Genomic DNA, 21911 nt, shown 5'->3' on the forward strand with positions numbered 1-21911 from the left:
CCAGGGCACACCCCCTCCATCACAGCCCAGGACACACTCCCTCCATCACAGCCCAGGGCACACTCCTTCACAGTCCAGGGCATACTCCACCACAGCCCAGGACATACTCCCTCCTTCACAGTCCAGGGCACACTCCCTCACAGCTACAAGTCTAGGCAGCGGGGCTTGAAGCAGATGGTCCCATCAATTTAAAATTAGAAACAGGAAGCGGTGAGTGCTGGATGCATCCTCAGCTCACTCTCCACCTTATCCAGGCCAGGATCCTCACCCAGGGAATGGTCCCACCTACAAGGAAGATGGGTATTCCCACATCAATTATTGTAGTCAAGAAGATGGCTCTCAGGCCAGCCTGATCTAGACAGTGCTTCACAGAGCCTCCCTTTCAGGTGACTCTATATCCTGCCAAGTTGACAACTGACATTAACCATCAGAGTGGCCAACTTGTAATACAGAGAAAACCTGCACTTCTCCATTTTTCTGCCTTATAAAAGTATGATTGGGGGCTAGAGAAATGGATCAAGGGTTAAGAGGACCCGGGTTCGAGTCCCAGCACCCACATGCCAGCTCACAACTGCATGTAACTCCAGTGAGTGCCAGAAGATTTGACACCCTCATGCAGATGTATGTGCAGGCAAAACACAAGCACATGAAACCAAAATAAATAGTTTTTTAAAGCATAATTGAACCAGGCAGTACTTGGTGTACATCTTTAATCCCGGCACTCTGGAGGCAGAGGCAGGCAGATCTCTGAGTTTGAGGTAATCCTAGTCTACAAGAGTGAGTTCCAGGGGCTGGAGAGATGGCTCAGAGGTTAAGAGCACTGGCTCCTCTTTCAGAGATCAGGGTTCAATTCCCAGCACCCACATGGCAGCTCACAATTGTCTGTAACTCCAGTCCCAGGGAATCTGGCACCTTCACACCAACGCACATGAAATAAAACTAAATAAATTATTTAAAAAAAATAAAAAAAGAGTGAGTTCCAGGACTTCCAGAGCTATACAAAGAAACCTTATTTGGGGAAAAAAAAAGTGTAATTGATATTTAAAAACAATATTAAATACTTTCTACAAATTCCCAAGTTTATTGTGTATATATTTATCATAACATCAAGAATGAAACTACTTATGCTTTGATTGACTTTTTCCTAAAGATCCAGTTATGAATTGTATATATCTCCCTATCCTCCCCCTCCCAATAAAAATAATACGCTGGAGTACTCTCTTCCATTACCTCCTCCAAAATATGCTGAGATCTTAAGCACAAATATCTCAGAATGCAACCTTAAGTTCTTGCAGAAATAACTAAGTATACAGGCATAATGGCACAGGCCTGGAAAGCCGGCATTTAGGAAATGGAGGCAGGAGGATTGGTGTTCAAGGCCATTCTTTGCTACACCAAGTTCTAAGTCAGCCTGGGCTGTCTACTCCCCTCGCAGGAAAGTAGGGGTTGGGAGAATAAGAGAAAAGGGAAAAACTAAAGTAAGTGGAAATGAAGCCATCAGGGTAGGGCCTATGCCAACAAAGCCGCTGTCCTCATAAAAGGGACTGACTGGAACCCACGTGCACACCAAGGGATAATGTGAAGAGAGAATCTGGCCACCTGCAGGCCAAGGAAGGAGGCCAAGAACAACTTCCCATCCCGTCTCGAAAAGTATCCATCCTTTCCTCACACTCACGGTACCCCTCTAACATCTGAGACGGCGAGACACTGTTTCTCCAGGAGAAGCACTGGCCCGTGGCTTTCCGCCACCAAAGCCTAAGGAACTAGCACAGGGGCCTGAGAACTTCTGAAGTCTTCCCAAACCACCCATGCCCTTACCCATGGAGAGTTTTGCCAGGAATTAATGTCACACTTATTAGGCAATGATTCCTACAATCTGTCTCTTCCCTGTTCTAAAAGTTAAATGGAAAATTCCCCCATCCCCAAAGCTCTCTCTTATGGCCGTTTCTCAAAATGAATAGGCGATCCTAATCACAGCTAATGGTGTCCACTCTCAACAGTCAGGCAGACGACAGTATTTATTCAGGGCACCAGAAGAGGTAGGGAGTATGTTAGCATCCACTGAGACTAGGTATTCTGCCTGGCAGAAGGGTGGCTGGGACATCATTTTACAGATCAAGGTACAAAAGAAGGAAGGATCCTAGCCTCAGTGCCAGCCTTTGGATCCCAGGATCAGAACCTGAAGAATGTTCCCAGATGCTTCACCTCGATACCTAGGGAGTCAAACCTTTTACCAGCTGAAGAAAGGCTTCATATTTTCTTCTTTCCTCTCCCACTATGCCATGGTAGGGTTTAATATCAGGACTCGGGCCTCACACAAGCTGGGTAAGTGCTCTCTACCACTGAGTTATACCCCAGCCCTACTTTAATCCCTTAATGGCATTAATGCATTTTTAATGCAGTCATATGTAGTGATATTTTATTTATATTTTAATAAATAAAGCTTGCCTGAAGTTTACAGAGTAAAACAGCCACACTGGCCAGTCTTATAGAGCAGGCCACAATAACACACACCTTTAATCCCAGTAGCCACACTAGTTGCCATAGAAACTGGCCAGTGCATGCCTTTAATCCCAGTGGCGCACACCTTTAATCCTAGAACGAGAGAGGAATATAAAACGGGAGGAGACAGCTCTCAGTCACAGTCTCATTCTGAGATTCCTGGAGGCAGGATCACCATTTCAGACTAAAGATGAGGTAAGAGACAGTAGCTGGCTGTTTTGTTTTTCAGAACTTCAGGTTGAACCCCAATTTCTCTGAGTTTATATTGATGGTGCTTCGGTCACTTGCTTCTTAGTTGAAAGGCTAAAGAATAGGAACCCCAGAACTCCACTGTTGTCTCTCATCATTTATTATCACGATGCCGTCCCCAAACTGTGGCTCATGTTTTCCTTCAGGGACTGGCAGCAGTCATTCCTCTTCTACCTTGAGCATGAAGCAAAGTTGGCCTGATATACAAAGCCCTACATATCAAGCCCATCACTTTAAAAAAAAAATCTTCTCTCAGCGCACAAGTGCTTTGAAATCCCTTTGCCTTTGCCTGTCGGTTTCCCTGGATTAATCCTAACGCTAGCGCCCTCCTCTGCATATGTAGCCACTCACCCTCTCTATGCCTACCACTCTGCGCTCAGAAGCCTTCCAGCTCAGCCCTCTGTTACCTTCTGCTTTGTTTCAACAGCTTAACCTCTCTTTTCCCCCTCTGAAATAATGGGTACTTTTTATTTCAACTTATTTTGTAAAGTCTTCTGTCCCACTGAGTCACTTCCTTGAGTCCCTCAGTGGCAGCGTGAATCTGAAGTGCCCCCAAAGATCTGGGTGTCAAAGCTTAGCCCAGGTTTGGTACTTTCTGGTCAGGAAACCTTTAAAGAACTGGGGCCCTGTGGTGATCATTGGGGACATGGCTTCTTTTTGACTTTTTTCCTGGTTGTGGGAAAAAGCTCTGTTCTATTCAACACCCTCTATTACAGTGCCTGTCTTGTCGCTGGCTCAGACATGAGTTGACCCTTCCAAAATGAAGTCAAAACAAGCCTTCTATCTGCATAAGATAGCTTAGCACAAGTGTTTTGTTACAGTGCAGGAAAGCTGACTAACATACCTTCTTTTGTCTACTTGAGAAATCGTTATAAAAGGCCAATTGTGTGCCAATGGACACACAAAGCAACGTTCACAGGGCTCCTGCCCACTGAGCACAGACTTCCCAAGCCCAGGTCCCCTGACCAACAAAGCCTTTCCTCCTCCCCACACTATGCTTTCCCTGAAGACTGGGCCTGAGATACCAGGGAATTTTTCCTCTTATTCTTAACTTCAATAGAACTAAGACCATTTATCTCAAAGTCACTGCAACTACCATCCTGCCACCTAGTTATCTACTTTCCAAATCAACTTGAAAGCAATGAAATCATAAAGAAAACAAAGCAAGAAACCAAGTGACATTCTGTTTCCACTTGCAGCTGATAGCTCACCATGGCAAAACGTTAAAGGGTTAAAAAGCAGGGGCTCTATTTCCAGTGTGGGCACCAGCCTTGTGGCAGAGCTGCCTGTGTTCCTTTACTTCATCCCCACCCCATTGCCTATCACCATTTCACCTGCAAGTTCTTCCCTACACAGGGCTTCACCTCCCAGACATGTCACAATTTCGTCACCCTGCCTGTCCACGCTCTGTGCCTGCCCTACTTCCGGAGCTGGTATGCTTTCACCGGTGTCTGTGTTGGTGCAGACGGGAGAGCATGAGTACCCCCCCCTTATCTCATCTGAGCATCACTCGATCTCTCCTCCATGTAGGTGCCTCTTTTATATGACCACCTGTCTTCTCCCACTGCAGAATTAATTTTTAAATCCTCTGTGATAATGTCTCCCTGTCTCCCAGCCCACCAGGACTGGGGAGAGAGAGGATGCCTGCTGTTAGATACAAGACTATTAGATCCCACCCAGAATAAAAGTGCTTTTAAAAAAAAAATTGAGACAGGGTTCCATGTCACCCAGGCTGGCCTTAAACTACAGACGTAGCCAAGGCTAACCCTGATCCTTTGGTGTCCGAGGCATGTACCACCATGCTCAGATTACATAGTACTGGAGATCAAAGCGAGAATCCCACGCGTGTTAGGCAAACACTTTCCCAGCGGAGCCACATCGCCTGTCTGCCTTCTCCCCTTTGGGATCATAGATGTGCACTCCATACTCGGCTGGAATCAATATGCTTTTAAGTCCCCAAACGTGTTTACTCCTCATCTGCTGTGTCATCGCTGTGAAGGAAGAGACAACATCTTCCAGACAGCCATTCAGTGGAACACTTCCAGGGCACAGACCACTCAACCTCTGGGTGCTCAGAAACATAAGAGATACACAAATACAGCAGCTCCAGACTCCCAGGCAATTAAACCCAGTGTTACATAAGAACCATTTTTAAAAAAAGAAAGAAAGAAGAGTACAGAGGCAAATCCTCTAAACAAGGATCTTTCTTTAGCAGCCTGAGAGGAAGAACTGTGCTAATATGGTGTTTCTATTCCCGACAGGAATAACCCTTAATTATTATGTGCCTAAAGCATCTAGAAATTTTAAATAGAATTTCATGTAATGTTAAGAAAATCAGGGAACTACGTCACCGGCAACAGGAAAGACCTTAAGCAGAGACAATGAGAGAGAATCAGAGAGATGGGGGTGGGGAGCACAGATCCCACTAAGTTGTCTGTAGGGCTCTGAAAATGGAAAAGACAGAAAGTTTAACCAAGAAAATAAAATTGTTCCATAAAAGAATAGAGGATGTTGGAGATTGTTTGCTGCAGGAACTCAAATTATAAAACAAGGAGTGAGGTCGCATGGGTGCGATCTGAGCACTAGAGAGGTGGAGGCTGACAAATTACTGGGCCTCACTAGCTGAGCTACCTAACCTATGTGGCTGGTGAGAGACCCTGCCTCAGAATGTGGTGAAATGAGGGCTGGAGAGATGGCTCAGCAGTTAAGAGCATTGCCTGCTCTTCCAAAGGTCCTAAGTTCAATTTCCAGCAACCACATGGTGGCTCACAACCATCTGTAATGAGGTCTGGTGCCCTCTTCTGGCCTGCAGGCATACACGCAGACAGAGTCTTGTATACATAATACATAATAAATAAATAAATATTAAAAAATGTTTTAAAAAAATGAATCTTTAAAAAAAAGAATATGGTGAAATGTACCTGAAACAAAACTTTATGTGTGCGTGTGCACACATAAACACAGACACTTCATTCATGAGAAGATGGAGCCATTAATACTCAACTACATTAAGTTCTAGGGGGGAAAATAAACGTATTTCCAAGAAAAACATACATGATGTGTAAATGAACATGTGTGGCCTTTCATCTAAAATTCATGGTTGATAGTTGTTACTTGTCAATTTGGCAGAGTCTAGAATCTTACAAGAGACAGGTTTCTGGGTATGCCTGTGGGGGAATATTTTTACTACTTTAACGGGGTTGGGAAGACCTGCCCACCATAGGTGGCACCATTCCCTGGCTGGGATCCTGAGCTGTGTGGGTCAAAAAAGAGCGGCAGCGTGTGGTTGTTGTTCTCTGCTTCCTGATTGTGGGTGGGCTAGGACCAGCTGCTTCAGGCTCCTTGATTTCTTCATTGTGGACTATACCCTGAAGCCGTGAGCCAAAATAAGCACTTTCTTCATAAAGTTCGGCTTGACCTTATCACAGCAGCAGAAAGAATGCTAAGAGCCACGCGGGATTTGCTTCTGAGGCTTTGGGAAGCAAACAAGCTACTTCCATAAACATTTCTCTTGTCAGCCTTGTTTAAGAGTGCATCAGTGATGAACAAGCTAGCTGTACGTGGCAGCATTTCACCGCATCAGAAGTGCTTGTCGCTACGCAGGTCAAGTGTTATCAGTTCAAGCAGGGCCAGTTCTAGAAAGGATTGACACGTGGACTCCTATGGAGAAAAGCATCCATGCCTTCTCATTGAGTCAGTTGTTGGCTAGCGGGGCCTGGAATAAAGCTGAGCTACACTGTTCCGAGAGCCAAAGGCTCACCACCGCGTCACTGACAGACCTGGCTGGGCAATCTTATCTTTTAGATGTTGGGTGAACACACAGCGGACGCTTTAATACGCAAAGGCAATTAGAACCACCCTGTCCTCGAGGACGCTTATAGAAAAGATTTGTTTATAAAAGATAAATATACAGAGTTCCTCAGAAGTTCTTCCCTTCACTGGGTTCTCCCAGAGAAACAGCAAACTCGAGTGTGTGTGTGTGTGTGTGTGTGTGTGTGTCCTAACTTCTGTTAAGGGACTAACTACAGATAGTGATCATCAGGCCATAACGAGATAAGGAGGTTTGTGATGTGCACAAAGGGTGCATTGATGGAGACAGGGGGAGCACAGCTACTGTATAGAAAGACATTGAATTGACCTTTGTCTCTAGTTTCTGATAGGCATACCCCAAACACTTGGACTTTCTTAAGGAATTGGAGTGACTTCTGTCCTTCACGAACCCCTTGGACAAAACCAAACTGTTTGCTGTCAGTACAGTTCAAAGTGGGCTGGCTGTTATAAAAGACCACGTAATTCATTTGAGCTTTGAGTAGGATTATATCAACAACTTCCTCCAGAGAGTGGAAGGGGTTAGAGACTCAACAGTCACATGGCAAATGACTCTATTACTTGTACCTAAGTAATGAAACTCCAAAAAACAGTCTGGACAACAGAGCCTGGTGGGGAGTCCTGGTTGCTGAACACATTAGTGTTGGGGGTGGAGGGACGTAACAGATCCTGGCTCCACAGAGCAAAAGCAGCGAATCACCATGCCCAGTGTTCTCCCAGATTCTGGCTATATGCCTTTTCACTGGATAACTTTGATTTGCTGTTTTTTTTTCTCCCCTTGTGTTGTGTTTGCACATATGTATGTACAAGAACCTATATGTATAGTAGCTAGAGGAGGGTGCTGCTCTGCTCCCCTGATGCTCCTAGCTTTATTTCCTCTGGACAGAGTCTTTCACTGAGCCCAGAGCTCACCATTGTTTGTTTAGGCTGGCGAGCAAATCCCAGCAAGCCTCCCTTATCGCCACTCCCAACAGGCTTGTACATCTGGCTGTTTGCATGAGTGCTGGGACCTGAACTCAAGCCCTTGTGTTTATCAAGCAAACACTTACCCACTGAGACATCTCTCCAGCCCCCTGGTTTGTATCTTTGATGATAAAAAGAAAATTTTCTTTGTAATTAATTTATTGGGGTTTCATCCAGTGTACTTTGATCATGCCTCTCCCAACTCCTTGCTGAGTTCTATGCCTCATCCAAACTATCATATCTGAAAGAGTTGATGTCACTCTGAAATTTCCATCCAGTAGGTCAGGAATGTGGCTGGCAGAGAACTCCTTAACTGTGGCTGGAATCTTAAGAAGCCACCCTTCTTGTTAGGGACCAAGCCCTTCACTTGTGGAACAATGCCCACTCCAGTACTGCTTTGCAGTATTGCAACACTCACTTTCAACACCTTCCATTTTTGCCAGAAATGGCCCCTTACACATATAAATCTCTTCCAGTCGACCTGCCTTTCCTGGTCTCCATCTCCAAGCCCTGGCTGAGAAATCCCCAGTTTCCAGCTCAGCAGGAAATCCCCACAAATGAGGTCAGCAAAGCAACTGCAGCGCAAGATGAGCCTGAGAATGCATGGAGAAACTGAGGCATTGGAACTACAGAGAGGTTGGGAAGAGGACACGGAGGGAGCTCATAGGCCAGCTTGCCTGACACACACGGCAGTGAACAAAGAAAGACCCTATATCAAGCAAACTGGAAGTGAGCATTGACACTCAAGTCTGCGACCTATTTCCTCCACATTCATACTACAGTATACACACAGCCGAAGATTAAAAAAAAAAAAAAGCTATAATGAATGCACAGAGGGAAAGTCCAATAGTTGACTAAAAAATTCAGTGTACTTCACAAAAGTAGTCATAGCTTTGAAGATAAAAGTAACTCATACACAGAGTCATAAATAAGCAAGAATAAATGGTTAAATCTGGGTGTTTGATAAATTATGATAAAATCATCCTTAATCTTTGCTTACTCTTTACTATATGCCCAAAATTTTGCTAAGTTAATTTTATTATTCTAATAAATTCTTACTTCTAAAAGATAGTCTATAGTTGTACCCATTCTGCAGATGAAGCTATTAAGACTTCAGCTAAGAAACTCAATAAAGGCCTCAGAGCCAGTAGCCCAGTGTGGCTCGAGAGAAGTGGAGCAACTGAGAAACAGACAAAAGAAGGATGGTTATGAACATCTGTCAGGTTGTTCAGGTTGTTATGAACATCTGGAGGCAATGGAGTACCGCCAGATGTGTCTCTACAGGGCACACTGTGGCCAGAATCACATACTGACAGGTAACTATGGTGGCAGGAGAATCGCTAAAGGACAATTAGACAGTGGTAGGGACAATGGGCAAACATGGGAAAGGCTGAACCCAGGAAGGGCCATGGGATGGCTATGCGGAGATAAACAAGGAGAGATGATGGGATGCATGGAGCTCAAGAACCCGGAGAGATGGCAGAGAACAGCCTTGGAAGAATGACATACACTATCCAAGGCATCAAACCACCAAGAGAGCATCAGTGGAGACTGGACACCAGGCTCACAGGAACATGCTGATTTTACAGAGGCTCTGAGTTCCCTGGCTGTATCAGGTCGCTTACTACCAGCTCCAGGAGATTCTGGCCTCCGCAGGCAACTGCACTCATGTGCACGTATCCACACATAGACACACACAATTAAAAATTACAAGTAAATCTCTTTTTAAATACTTGTGAGTAGAGCAGGCCTTCTCTTCTTAGAAAAAGACTGATCATCATTATTTTTGACTATGGGTATCGTGGGTGTAAATGTGTGTGAGCAGGCTATAGTTACTGTGGGTGTATATGCATGTGAGGGGGCCAGAAGAGGGCACTGGGTCTTCTAGAGTGGAAGCAGTGGGAGCCGGCCTTGTCTATTGATGTATGTACTGACTGAAAGCTTGTGCCTAGCCTGGATTTGGTAGACATCCTGCTCTTGATCAGTTAATGGATCATGAAGTCACATTTAAGGATCACAATTATTAGCAGGCAACAATATGACATGCCCCTGCCATTCAGATCCGTAAGCCCCTGGCTGTGTATCATCACGCCATCGCTCCAAGCTCGCTTGTTGGTTTGCATCTGCCTTTGATGAATAATGAGCATCCAGGGAGCTAATCAAGGATTCTTGTCTAAAAGTCTTTTTAAACCCCTGAGCTGAAGCAGGAACATAACAGACCACCAGCCTCGTTCTCAGTCCATGGGACTTAGGGATGCACACAGTGAACTGGCTGCCTTCTGGCCCCTCCTAGACTTCAGTGGGAAAGAGCCAGCAGACTGTAGAAAGGTAAACAGAAGCTGAGCGCCTCAAGGCCCCCTCCTTCCAGGGCTTCATCTAGAAAATGCAAAGCCAAATACAAACAAAACTAACATCGGGTTTCCAGCTCCACAAGAAACAATCGTGGACAGTGAAGCCTGGCCTTTCACACACATCCTTCTCCACTGCTACGTCAGTGCCCCCATCCAGTCTTAACCAGGAAGAGCCATTGGGTTCCTTGGAGGAGTTTTGCTGGGTTCCAGCAGTAAACTTGAGCACAGAAGGATCAATAACAATCCTTTTTACTCAAGCTCTGAATTGTGCTGGGGACTCAACTCATAAATGTTACCCAAGATCCCACTTCTAGTGCTAAAAGCCCAGATCACACTAACCCTGCAGCAGAAACAGCAAACAAAACTCGCCCTCTTCCCTAGAGACTGCAAGGGGGCTCGGTGCACTGGAGGACAGGGTGCCTGCCGTGCACCCCAATGTCTGTCTTTCTTACTTCCTGACATCCTTGGGAACCACTTGGTAAAACACTCATCTGAAAATGTTTAAGGAAGACATACAACCATGTCCTCTTCCTCCAGCCTCTGACACATAGTCAGTAAGTCCTCCGGCGCACACATCTATATCACGCATTGACCTTGCATTTCACCAAGACACAGAAGGTATTGCCTGTGCTCCGTCTCGGAATCTCTGCTAACCTCACATTATTCCATACCAAATGCATCTCCCTGAAGAGACAGAAGGCGCACATCAAAGACACCTTTTGGAAGTATTTTCAAATAGGGAGGAATTCCATGAGCAGTCTGTAAACATAATCCTCTGACATTTCCAAAGATAATAAAATGAGCCAAATTTTGTCAGTGCCTTAAGGAGGTGCCTGAGAATCAGAACATTTCACATATATTCTAGAACATTTCATGGGACATAAAGTATATCCTCCTCTCCTTTTCAATCACCAAGAGGAAGAAGGGGAAAGATGGGCACACAAGGGGAGGAGGGGGAAAGATCTGCCATCCTTTAATATAAATGTTTATGTCAAGGAATAAAGACTTAATTTTTCCCCTGAAGTACACAACATCAAGGCAGGCAAGGCATATTCTAATCGCTGCTCAGCAGAACTCCAGCGTACCACGATGTCTTTCCTTCGAAGTTAAGACTGTGACATTTTCTCCAATCTCTGAGAAATATTAGGTCATGTCACTAATTTGCTGTGATAAATAACAGGACTGACATGCAGATGCCTGATAGGCGTCATTTGATGTGTTGATATTCACAAACATCCTCCCGCCATTTCGTCTCTGTAAGGTCCCTGTTGTGGAGAAGACATCCCCCCCCCCTTTACAAATTACAATGAAAGCGCACAAACATGGATAAGGAATGTTTCAGAACGCGTCCCCAGGTACACCTGAACCTTTAAGCATCAACAATGAATCCTACCACATCCAAGCCTGGAATTCACAAGCCTAGCTGGTCAATAAGGACATTTCACTCCTTTGCTATTCAGATTTGAAAAAAAACTTTCAGGCTTCTCAGAGCCTAGCCCACACCTTGCTCCTAAATTGTCCAGCTTCTTCTTGCCTTCCTAGAAGAAACCAGCGGGGCCCCATGCTGAATTAGGGATAAGCGCAGAGGCAGCACTCAGAGAGGTTAGCATGACGACAGTCCCCAAGAAAGCCTTAATGCCAGCTGAGCATCATCTCATCATCACACGCAAGATTCAAGGGACAAGCAAGTAAGCAAAACAGAACCCTCCCCTCCCCGAGTGGACACAGATAGATCCCACACAGCAAGGTATGTGTATGCCACAGTTGATCTAGGGGCTAACGGCACCAGGTTGGCCCCCAGCAAAAGTGTGGGGCTCGCATGATGGAAGCATGTGAAAGCAACAGCTGAAGTCCATTAAAGGCCCACTTCCAGGCCACCAACACCCTATTCCTCTCCATGGGTACATGGGCAACTCTCAGTGCTTTCTGGCATACAGGGCATAACTACAAACTAGCCTGTCTCAAACTTTTAGCACTAGAGTGCATGTTCATGTTTTCTCTATGTTTGATACTTATCTTTCTTTCTTCCAATTCTGGTTACAGGAATGACATTCCACGGTGCAGAAATTGGTATGAGGGGGGCTAGTGGTGTGGCTTGGTGAGACAGTGCTTGCCTACCATATATGAGGCCTCAGATCTGATCCCCAGCACCACGTATACACACACACACACACACGGGCATGCACACACACGTACACGCACACACACATACACACACACATGCACACACACGTACACGCACACACGCACATACATACACAGATGCACACACACGTACACGCACATACACACACACAGATGCACACACACGTACATGCACACATGCACACACACTTCAATATGACTTTTTCTATTAGGGTAACTGCTATTATTTATGTGCTGTGCTTCTCCATCTTTCTGTACTTTTTCTTCACCCCTCAAAAATCTCCCATGGTGAAAAGGGCACTATTGTCTGCTGAAGGTCAGCTATGTGCTGCTCCTGGCTTTCGCAATCTTCACCGGGTGCTGTGAGTTTGGCAGGTTATGGTTTAAATGTGTATCAACACATGCACAGGTTTTTGTGTGTGAACACTTGGTCTCCTGCTGGTGGCGCTATTTGGGGAAGCTACTGAATCTTTATGAAGTTGGATAAATTGTCTGGATACAGGACATTAGGGGGACCTTGAGAGCTACAGCCCCACCCACTTTCTCACTCTGCTTCTGGTCTGTCACCACCATGTGACTATCTACAAGCCCCACTTCCTTGTCTTCCCTACTGTGCTGGGCTGTGCCCTCTGGGACTGTGAGTCTAATAAACCTCTTCTCTCTGAAGTTACTGCTTTCAGGCGTTCTGCCCCACAATTAGAAAAGTAAATAATACATGTTATTACTGTTCTTGTTTTATAGAGGAAGAATAAACGATCCAAAGACTTGTTCTAGAAGACAAGATGGTGTCAGGATTCAAACCCATCAATGCCAAGCAAGCTCCAAAGTGTCCATGACTGGCTGTGCAGGTCAGGAAACCTTCAGTAACCACTGCTCACTAACAGTAGGGAACTCACAAATCCCCTTGAAATAGCCAGAGTTACACGGCCAAATTTGGAAGGTGGACACAGAGATACGGGAAACAGGAGGTGGATGGGCGTGGAGCTCAGGTCTGTGTTTCATTACTTTCCCTTCCCTGCCCTCTGATAACCTCAGAAAGAGTACTAACAAGGAGTTAGCACAGAGAAGAGCGAAGTGAGAACCAGAGGAGCCTTGGCCCAGATATGCATCCGCAGGACAGGCTGGCAGAAGCGCACTGACCATTCTGAGTGGTTCTTAACGAGCAGCGCCCAGCTCAGCATCTTCCAGGCTGGAGCTAGCCAATGAATATTCACAAGGGGAAATGCTAACGCAGCCAGAGAGAGAAAGCAAAGGCAACACACAGCTCCTGCTGTTTCATTTTCCAAAGTCTGACAAAATCATGTTAAGTGAGACTCTTTGGTGGGAGGGAATCTTATTGGAAAGATGACTTAGCACAGATATCTGTGGGTTTGGGATATTTTTTGGTTTTTGTTTTCGGGTTGTTTTGTTTTGTTTTTACTTCACAATTAAAAATACATTTGACACAATGGGGACAAATGTTCACACACAGCCCCCCATTGCCCTACACACAAGCATGCATGCACGCACGTGTGCACGCGCGCACACACACACACACACACACACACACACAAATCTGCAGAAGGAATGACTTGGGGAAATTATTGGCAAGGTCATATTAAACTATTGCATCATTGTCTGGTCCTTCCCTGGACCTAAGATAATGTGACATTTGGTGGAAGCATATTAAAGGCCAGTCATTGATATTGCTACTTCTAAGCAATAATGTCTTCTCAGAAAATTCTAAGAACCAATATATTTTTTTTGCAAACACATAATGAATGCAAATTTGACTTTCACACACAATAAATTAAATAATTTGACAAATGGCCTTGGGGTTTATAGTCTTTGTGCGGCATGTGGGGTATCAAGAGTGTTTGTAGTTTAGCTTGGCATATAATTCACGCATAAATACAAGCTGTGGTTTTGTCTAATCATCTCGTGTTATTTTCCCCACACCTCTAAGCAGTAAGAACACTGCTCAGTCCTCTTTGCTTTGCAAGTTCTAAGAAGCAGAAAATCCTGAATGTGCTAACCAAGAATCCACTGCCGGCTTATGAAATATAAAGGCTTATGAAAACATGGCACGTACTCAAGTAGACCAGTTTGTTTTTAAATATTTTAATAGTGTGCCGTGCTATGTTAGGAACTAAAGTGCATTGTGTCCAAGCTCCTGTCGAGAATATACTCTATTCTGATCATCCTAACAAAAAGATCAAAATGTAAATACCATGCAAATTACATTTTATACATGTCCTCCTTTGCATGAAAGCAAACAGAATACTTATTTCTTCTCTAAGCACATGAGACTATAAACAAGCAACGCATCTAAACCCAAGAAGCATTCACTGCCTCATTCCATTAAAAAAAGATGCCCTCAGGTATCAATTACAAAGAAAATGCCTGGGCTTATGCTTGCAAATCTTAAGCACAACGTTAATATTTATTTCAAAGAGTCTCAAGCTAATTACATACGCTTCTGTCTAAAAGAAAATACCACATAAGTACTCTGCCTGAAAACTCTCTTAAGAGACTATCCAAGCCACGAGAATTGACAGCAGAAATTGAATGCCTGACACTGAACTTGAAGTAGCCAGAAGAAGTTGGTGTTTTCCTAACGACTAAATGTAAGCTATGCACCCTGACTGGATCCTAAAATAAGGCATGCACACGCTCGCACACACCCCACACACAAACTGAAAAAGACGATCTGAGGACAATGAAAGAAACGTAGGTTAAACATGGGCCAAATATAAATGTTATCAATTTTATTTTCTTACACATGAAAATGGTTCTGTTGATTCTTGAAGAAAATATCTTTATTCTTAGTGCACGATATCATGTTTCAGGATGAAATATGACAAGATAAGAAACTGGCCAATGGCCTGACAATATTTAAAAATTGTAGAGAATTAGATGTAGGAGAAAAGGATGAAGCAAAATTGGCCAAAAGTTTAATAAAAGTTGATTCCAGGTAAGAAATACACAGATGGCCAATGTAATCTGCCCTCCTTACCTGTGAGGGCCATGTCTCACCTACTCACAGATGAAAACTACTGGGAAGTAGGAATCTATACTAAATGTACAGGCCTTTTTCCTGTCGTCACTCCCTAAGCAATACAGCATGAGAACCATTTGCATGGCTTTTGCATTGTGCTTGGATATGTAATCTGGAGGTGACTTATCGTATGTAGAAGGACATGAGCAGGTTATATGCAAACACTACATCCCTTTCTCCAAGGGCCTTGAGCATCTACCAATATTGCTAAAGAGAGAGGAGAGGGGTTGCTGGAACCTATACACCTCAGTTACTAAAGAAGGACTGTATTCTTCTTTTTAAGATATTTTTTGACATTTGAGCACATGTGTGTATCAACTACTGAACCAAACTAGGTACAGATAAAATGCCGCTTTCCACAGACAGACAGAAAACACTTCATTTTCCTGAAGCTTAATTCATTCAAGAATCAATTTTCCACCACTGACCCAGAGAAATGATGGCCGCCCTTCTGTCTGAGACTACAGGGAACAGATGACTGACAAGCACCACCTAAATAAGAGCAGATGCATGGGATCCCCAGAGGGTAATCCACATGGACCAGGTCACATGGCAACATATGCCCTTAGAAAAATATGAACTGAAAACAACAGATACCTCTGAGCCTGGAAACATCATGGCAAACAGAACCCGCAACTCGCGGAGCCTTATTTTCTGGAGAAATTATGCTAAGATAGGGTGCAAACTTGAGCAAAGTTAGACAAATACGAAACTTCAGCTCTCTCATTCACCCAGGAGAGGTGAATTCCTGCCTTCCTTTTAGCTGTTGAATAAAGTGAACTGCCTGGTCCAATAATGAGCCAAAGAACCAGGTGGTACTCTAACACTTCTAGTTGAGATTACTAACCATCAATATTTAATTTAGAGGTATCTAAAATGAGTGAAAACTAATATTCAAGCCCAGAAATCTCATGGCGTGGTATTTCCTATTGATGGAGTTCTTTCGCTTCGGGTACAAATCTCAGTGTCTTGGCACTAATTCACTGTTGAGTCATAGTTCAAACTAGCTAGCCTTTCCCACCCTGTTCAGGTCTTGCAGCGCACTGTGAGACTCTCACAGAACAGAGCTGCTGTAAGCTAACTTGCTTCTTGTTTTTCTTTCTGGACTCTGTGTGTGTGTGGGTGCATGCACACACGCATGCACATGCTCATTCACATGTGTATTCCAATACATGTGGGTACATTTATGTAAGCATGCATACGAAGGACAGAGGTCAACCATAGGTACCATTCTCAATCCTCAGGAGTTGTCTACCTTGATGGGTTTTGAAATGGGGTCTCTCACTAACCTGGAGCTCAACATGTATGCCAGACTGGCTGGCCCGCAAGCCCCAGACCTGCCTCCTTCTTACCATGTCCTAATTTTCTACATGGTTTCTGGGGAAAGAATTCAGGGCCTCAAGATTGTGTACAAGCACATAAGCCACTAAGCCACCTCTCCAGCTTCCTTCCTCTCTTTCTTTCTATCTTTCTTTTTTTTAATTTCTTTTGTCACTCAATGTATCCATCTCTTTTGCAATTGTTATTCTCTCCTTTTCCCTCTAAACCCTAAATGCCCTTTCGGGGAACCCAAAAAGCATTGTTGTGGATTGGGTTAAACTTCAGGCAGTAAAGTTATAAGGGATCCTTCCTGATCCTGAATGGCTCATAAAGCTGGGGCCATTAGGCCACAAGCTAAACAGTTACAGGAAGGATCTCCTTTCCCTAAAGAACAATTATCTTGTTTGTGTGTAATCAGCCCCTCATTCTCTTCTTGTTGCACCCAGTCTTTGATCTGGAACCAGCAGTTTGTCCTCCTTAAGGAAGCAGAAGACCACGGTCCCCAAAATCTCATTTTTGTCTTTAGATTTTCTCAATATGGTATAGGGTTTGGGAGGGTTGAAAACAGATTCAAAGAATATCTGTGCACTACTTGTCCAAGGAAGCCATGAATTCTCTTCAGTCCTCAAAACTCTAATTTCTTGGAAAGCATCTGTCTACCTGTGAGCCCTAAACTAGACCAGAAAGAAATGCAAAGAAATGTTGAGGAATAATTGTTTAACTATGCAAAGATGTGTTACATTTGTTTAACTATATAAAGATATGTTGCATTTGTTTATATAAAGATGTGGTGTATTTGTTTATGTTGCAGAATATTTGCTCATTTATGTAAAGATGTATTGCATTTGTTTAATTATGTGAAGCTGTGCTGCTGTTTTTCCTTGCCAGCCTCAGGCACCCAATTGGTCTAATAAAAAGCTGAATAGCCAATAGCAAGGGAGGAGGTTCATGCTTCTGGGAAGGGAAATTAAGTAGGAGGAGGAACTTAGACTTGGGGGAAGAAAGAAAAAAGATTCCAGGAAGATGGGGGGGGGCAGTCAAACAGGAATGGAGGAAGTAGGAAAATAAAACACACAGAATGAATGAAAGATAAAAAGCCCCAAGGCAAAACATAGATGAATAGAAACAGGTCAAATTAAGTTAAAAGAGCTACTGGGACAAGACTAAGGTAAGGCTGAGAATTCATAATTAATAAGTCTCTGTGTCTTTACTTGGGAGCTGCTTGGTGGCCCAAAGAAAATTCCAACTACAAAGAAAAAAATTATAATTTTCCACCATACTGTATGTATGCATGTATGTGTGTATGTATGTATGTGTGTATGCATGTATGTGTGTATGTATGTGAAACTTAGGTGCACAGGCAAGGAAATTAGAGAATACTGGTTGCTACTCTCCACCTTCTTCCCTTGACACAGTCTCTCATGAAACCTGCGTAGGTAGACAGCCAGCGAGTCCTGGGGATCCCCATCTCTACTCCCCAAGCGCTGAGGTTATAGGTGTTGATGCTTATGGCACAAGAGCCCTTACCCACTGAGCCTTCCCCCAGACACCAGATATTTTTAAAGTTCTGCACCAGATATCTGAGCACACCGTTTGTTCACCGACTGTCTGCTGACTGTTTCATACTCCCTGTCCAAGATGAAGACGGCCTGACCCTCAGCCTCCCAAAGACCTATGGGGCTGCTTCAAACACTGGGAAGGAGCAGGTTCTGCCAATATTCCAGCTAGGATGTTAGAGTCATCCAGAGGTCTCTGAGCTATCTCTAGACCTGGCCATGACCATGGGGGAATGGGAAGAGGGAGAATCCATGGTTAGGACAAAAAGCCCACAGTGAAGCCACTGTGTGACCAGAGGGATGCTCAGGAAAGTAAAGCAGCTCAGGTCCCAAGGCAACAAGGGAGCCCTTGGAGGTTCTGCCCAATGTGGAGTCACTTGCAGCCTCTGGAAGTGACCTGAGCCCCATTCTGAAGCTTAGCACCTCCATTTAGTTTCATTATCTGTTATGGAGGGGAGTAACATTAATGTTCCCCTTTACCCATGGGATGTTAGTAAAGATTAAATGACTCGGTATGAATAAAGTACTCTAAGCATGGCCTGACTCATGGTAAACACTGTGCCAAGGCTAGCTAATATTGCCCAGAACATGCCCTCAGGGGAGCCTTCAAAGAGAGTGCCACTACTTTATTTCCCCACCTACTACTGGCAGCCGGAATTACCTTGTCTACTACAGGTCAGCGGCAGCAGATCTGATACTAACCACCATTCTTTCATTCCCAGCTCAAACCCCAGAATACCTGAAGCAGTCTCAGTGAAGACCAAACCAACGAGACTTCTTTCCCTAGCAACTAGGTTCAGATATAAAACTGCAAGATAGCAACATCCTGCGATTAAAATGGAAATTGACAAATGATTAAAATGGAAATCTGCCTGACATGCATGTCAGAGCCCACACATTCTCAGTGGGGAAGTTCTGGAGCTTCTAATAAACGTCCCTAAGTCTGAAATGCTATGAACTTCAAACGCTAACCTGGTGGAAAAGTCACACAAATTACCCTACACATTAGCAGGACATAAACACAGCGACCTTCGACGTAGTAAGTGACCATGGAGTCTGTGCGTTAACAGATCATGGGCCACCTGCACGCCGAGTGGCTCAGTGAGTCAATTCTTCAGAAGAGGCATGTCTACTAACTTAAGCTCTCCTGCTGGGCTACCCCTGGCACAGCGCACTGGCAATACTCACGCATTGCAATAGGGCTTCTTTTCATAGCCTTTGTAGTTGTTCATGTTGAGAGCCATCTTGCAGACCTCGCAATGGAAGCATCCTTTATGCCAATGCTAAGAAGGAAAGAAAAACAAAAACAAATACTTAACTCTTCATTGCAATACCAGTTCCGAACAGAAGACCAGAATGGGCAGGGAAGGCAGCCCATATGATAAAGTTACCAGGAAATGTCCGTAGGTAGTAGCCCACATTTATATTTCCAGTTCAGTGAAGAACTCAGACAGCTATTAAAGTTCGTTTTTAAATTAATCCCACCACTAGACTCACAAAGGAAGAAATGCCAAGGGTCTGCCCATATTACAGCGGAAAAGGAACCCTGAAGTCAGCTAATGGAGAACTGTGGGGGGGGGGGGGACTTTAAAATGAAAGAGGATTTCTTTCCAAATGCCTAAATGTTGTGTTTGTAGGATTTTCACGCACGTGTCCACCGGAAGTCAGACAACCCACAGTAGCAGAGGTGGCCTATGTAAACACCCTTGTCCCCATCCCCACCCAGCCTCCACTAAATTGCAAAACGCTGCTCTGTCTGAGAGATGGATTACTCTACAGAGGCATTTGTAACACCAAACGCAAATTTCACTGGGACTGCCTATGGCTGGTTTCAGTTGTCAGTCACCAGGGATCGCGCTGGGTCTGTCTCACAGGCTGTTCAACTCCATCCACACCCAGGAAGGGCAGAGCTGCTGCGACCCGGCTAAAGCCACTTCCTCTGGAATTTACCCTGGTGGAGTAGGCGCCCGTGGGTCAGCTTGCTACTCGGGCTGGGTCTTTCCTACAGGGATTATTCTTAGCACTGCGGCAGTGGCGCCCCATGGCATATGAATTGTTATTTGCCTTTTCCTAAAGCCGTTGTCACAAGAACTGTTAGGGACTGGATGAGATGAAGGTGCCAAGGTCCGTGCAGTAGGGAGGGAGGGACAGACATGACGGGGGAGGGGACGCGGCTTGTTAAATGCCCCCCCTTCCCAGCCTGGCTTGTGGGTGACTCAACCTGGCTGCTGGGTGCTCAACCTAGCCCCTGGGGTCTCAGCTTAGCTCCTGGTTGGCTCAGCCAAGCTACTGGATACCCAATTCTGGCTCTTCCGTGCTGGGGCTGCCATGAGTCCTTCAAGGCAACTGTGTGGATGTAGCGCACCCTACACCCGGGACAAAAGCCTTTCCTAATTCCAACACCCTTATCATTTGATCGTGGAGATCTCAGACACAACGGCTAGGGTCTTCCTTCAAGCATCCTCTCCCTGTGCCAAGACCCAGGAAACATACCAACCCACTCATCTTCCTAACCCAGGTGCCAAAACTTCTTGGAGCAGGTGCAGTCGGACGCCCAGCAGGTCCGGGCTGGCCAGGCGCCCCCTTGCTCACCTTATCCAAGCAATTGACTTTCTCCGTGGGATACACCACTTTTCCGCAGCGGGCGCACTGGGGATTCATTGTCGCGGTTCCCGCGGGCGGTGGCTGTTGCTGCGGCTGTGGTTAGGGGCTCCGGGGAGCCGCTGTGACATCCCCTGGAGAGCCCCGTGCCACCTCTGGGCAAGCTGAAGGGTTTCAAGCGCGGTCGAACTGGTCTGGTGGGATGCAAGGGGGCGCGGCGGGGCCTGGGGCCGGCCGCACTCTGCGACGCTGGCGCTCGGCTCCGGCTCGGGCTGTGCGCCGCTGGCTCTGCGTCGCTAGCGCTCCAGGTACCGGTGACTCACAACCACTCGCGCCCGCCCCTCGCGCTCGCTCACTCGCTCCCCCGCCTCCGCCGCCGCCGCCGCGCAGGCCAAACCCACCAGCGCGCACAAACCCAAGGGGCAGAGAACCAGCCTGTCTGGCACTAGGGGGACAGAGGACAGCGCGGGGGAGAGGGGATGCTAGGGACCCGGAGAACTCCGCACACAGCCACCCAACGAGGCCTGGGGAACCAGCACCCACGCTGCAGCAGCCTCGCGCGCCCAGGTGGGCGGCGGCGACACAGCGAGCCAGGCGGGGGAGGTCAGAGCTGGGGGTGACTGGAGCCCGGGAAAAGCTCAAACCCCCGCACTTCCAGCCCCCTTCCTCTCTCTTCTTCCCCAGCCGGATACCCTCCTCTCACTCCTGGGTGATGTCCCTGACACCCAGAGGTCGGCCAAGGATGTGCTCAAGCTCCTTCTAAGGCTCAGGGGACCAGCTCTGCATGGTACCGCCCAGCACACTGACTGACTCCCTGCCTGTGAGGAGCCTGGCGCTGAAGACGCTCGCCCGGAACTGGGAGGCTCGCGGGTACCAAGACAGTCAAGTGTCCGGTACACCCCCTTGGGCCGCCTGACTCCAACCACCACTAGACAGAGAAAATGTGTCTATCGTGCCTGCCTGAAGTCCTACGACCCAGGATGAGGAAGCTTTCTTGGTGCCCCCTAGTCGCCGTACTTTTTATACTTTTTATGTCACTGGGGAGTGATTGGTCATTATAGGCCAGAATCAAGCCTCTCTTGATTAATACAGTCGCTGTTCATTTTGTGTGTATATAATATATTGTTCTCCAATTAAGTAACACAAAGACCCGCGAAAAGTTCTTCTGAGCTCAGAGATGCAATTACGGACCCATCATCCAAACCAGAAGAGCCAGAAAATCAAGCGAAGGGTAGGATGGACCCAGACAAAAACAGCAATGATTTTCCCTTTTAATGATAATCTCGAGATGAGTGGATTCCGTTGATGAGAAGCAAACAAGGAGCCATGTTAACTATATTCTGCGCCTGGCCCTGCCTC

The 21911-nt window shown here is 45.8% G+C and overlaps 1 protein-coding gene across 1 annotated transcript in view; it reads right to left on the reverse strand.

Annotated features, from left to right (window-relative positions):
* Positions 1-20831, reverse strand: part of Nebl (nebulette) — a 350526-nt gene extending 329695 nt beyond the window's left edge. Inside the window, exons 1-2 of the mRNA XM_005354653.3 lie at positions 20544-20831; positions 19140-19234 (exon numbers count right to left, since the gene is read on the reverse strand). Coding sequence (XP_005354710.1) covers positions 19140-19234; positions 20544-20612 — 164 coding nt within the window. The 5' untranslated portion in view covers positions 20613-20831. The remainder of the gene's footprint in view (positions 1-19139; positions 19235-20543) is intronic.
* Positions 20832-21911: the final 1080 nt, after the last annotated feature.

This window comes from Microtus ochrogaster, chromosome 16 (assembly GCF_000317375.1).
Source record: "Microtus ochrogaster isolate Prairie Vole_2 chromosome 16, MicOch1.0, whole genome shotgun sequence".
Lineage (NCBI taxonomy): Eukaryota > Metazoa > Chordata > Mammalia > Rodentia > Cricetidae > Microtus > Microtus ochrogaster.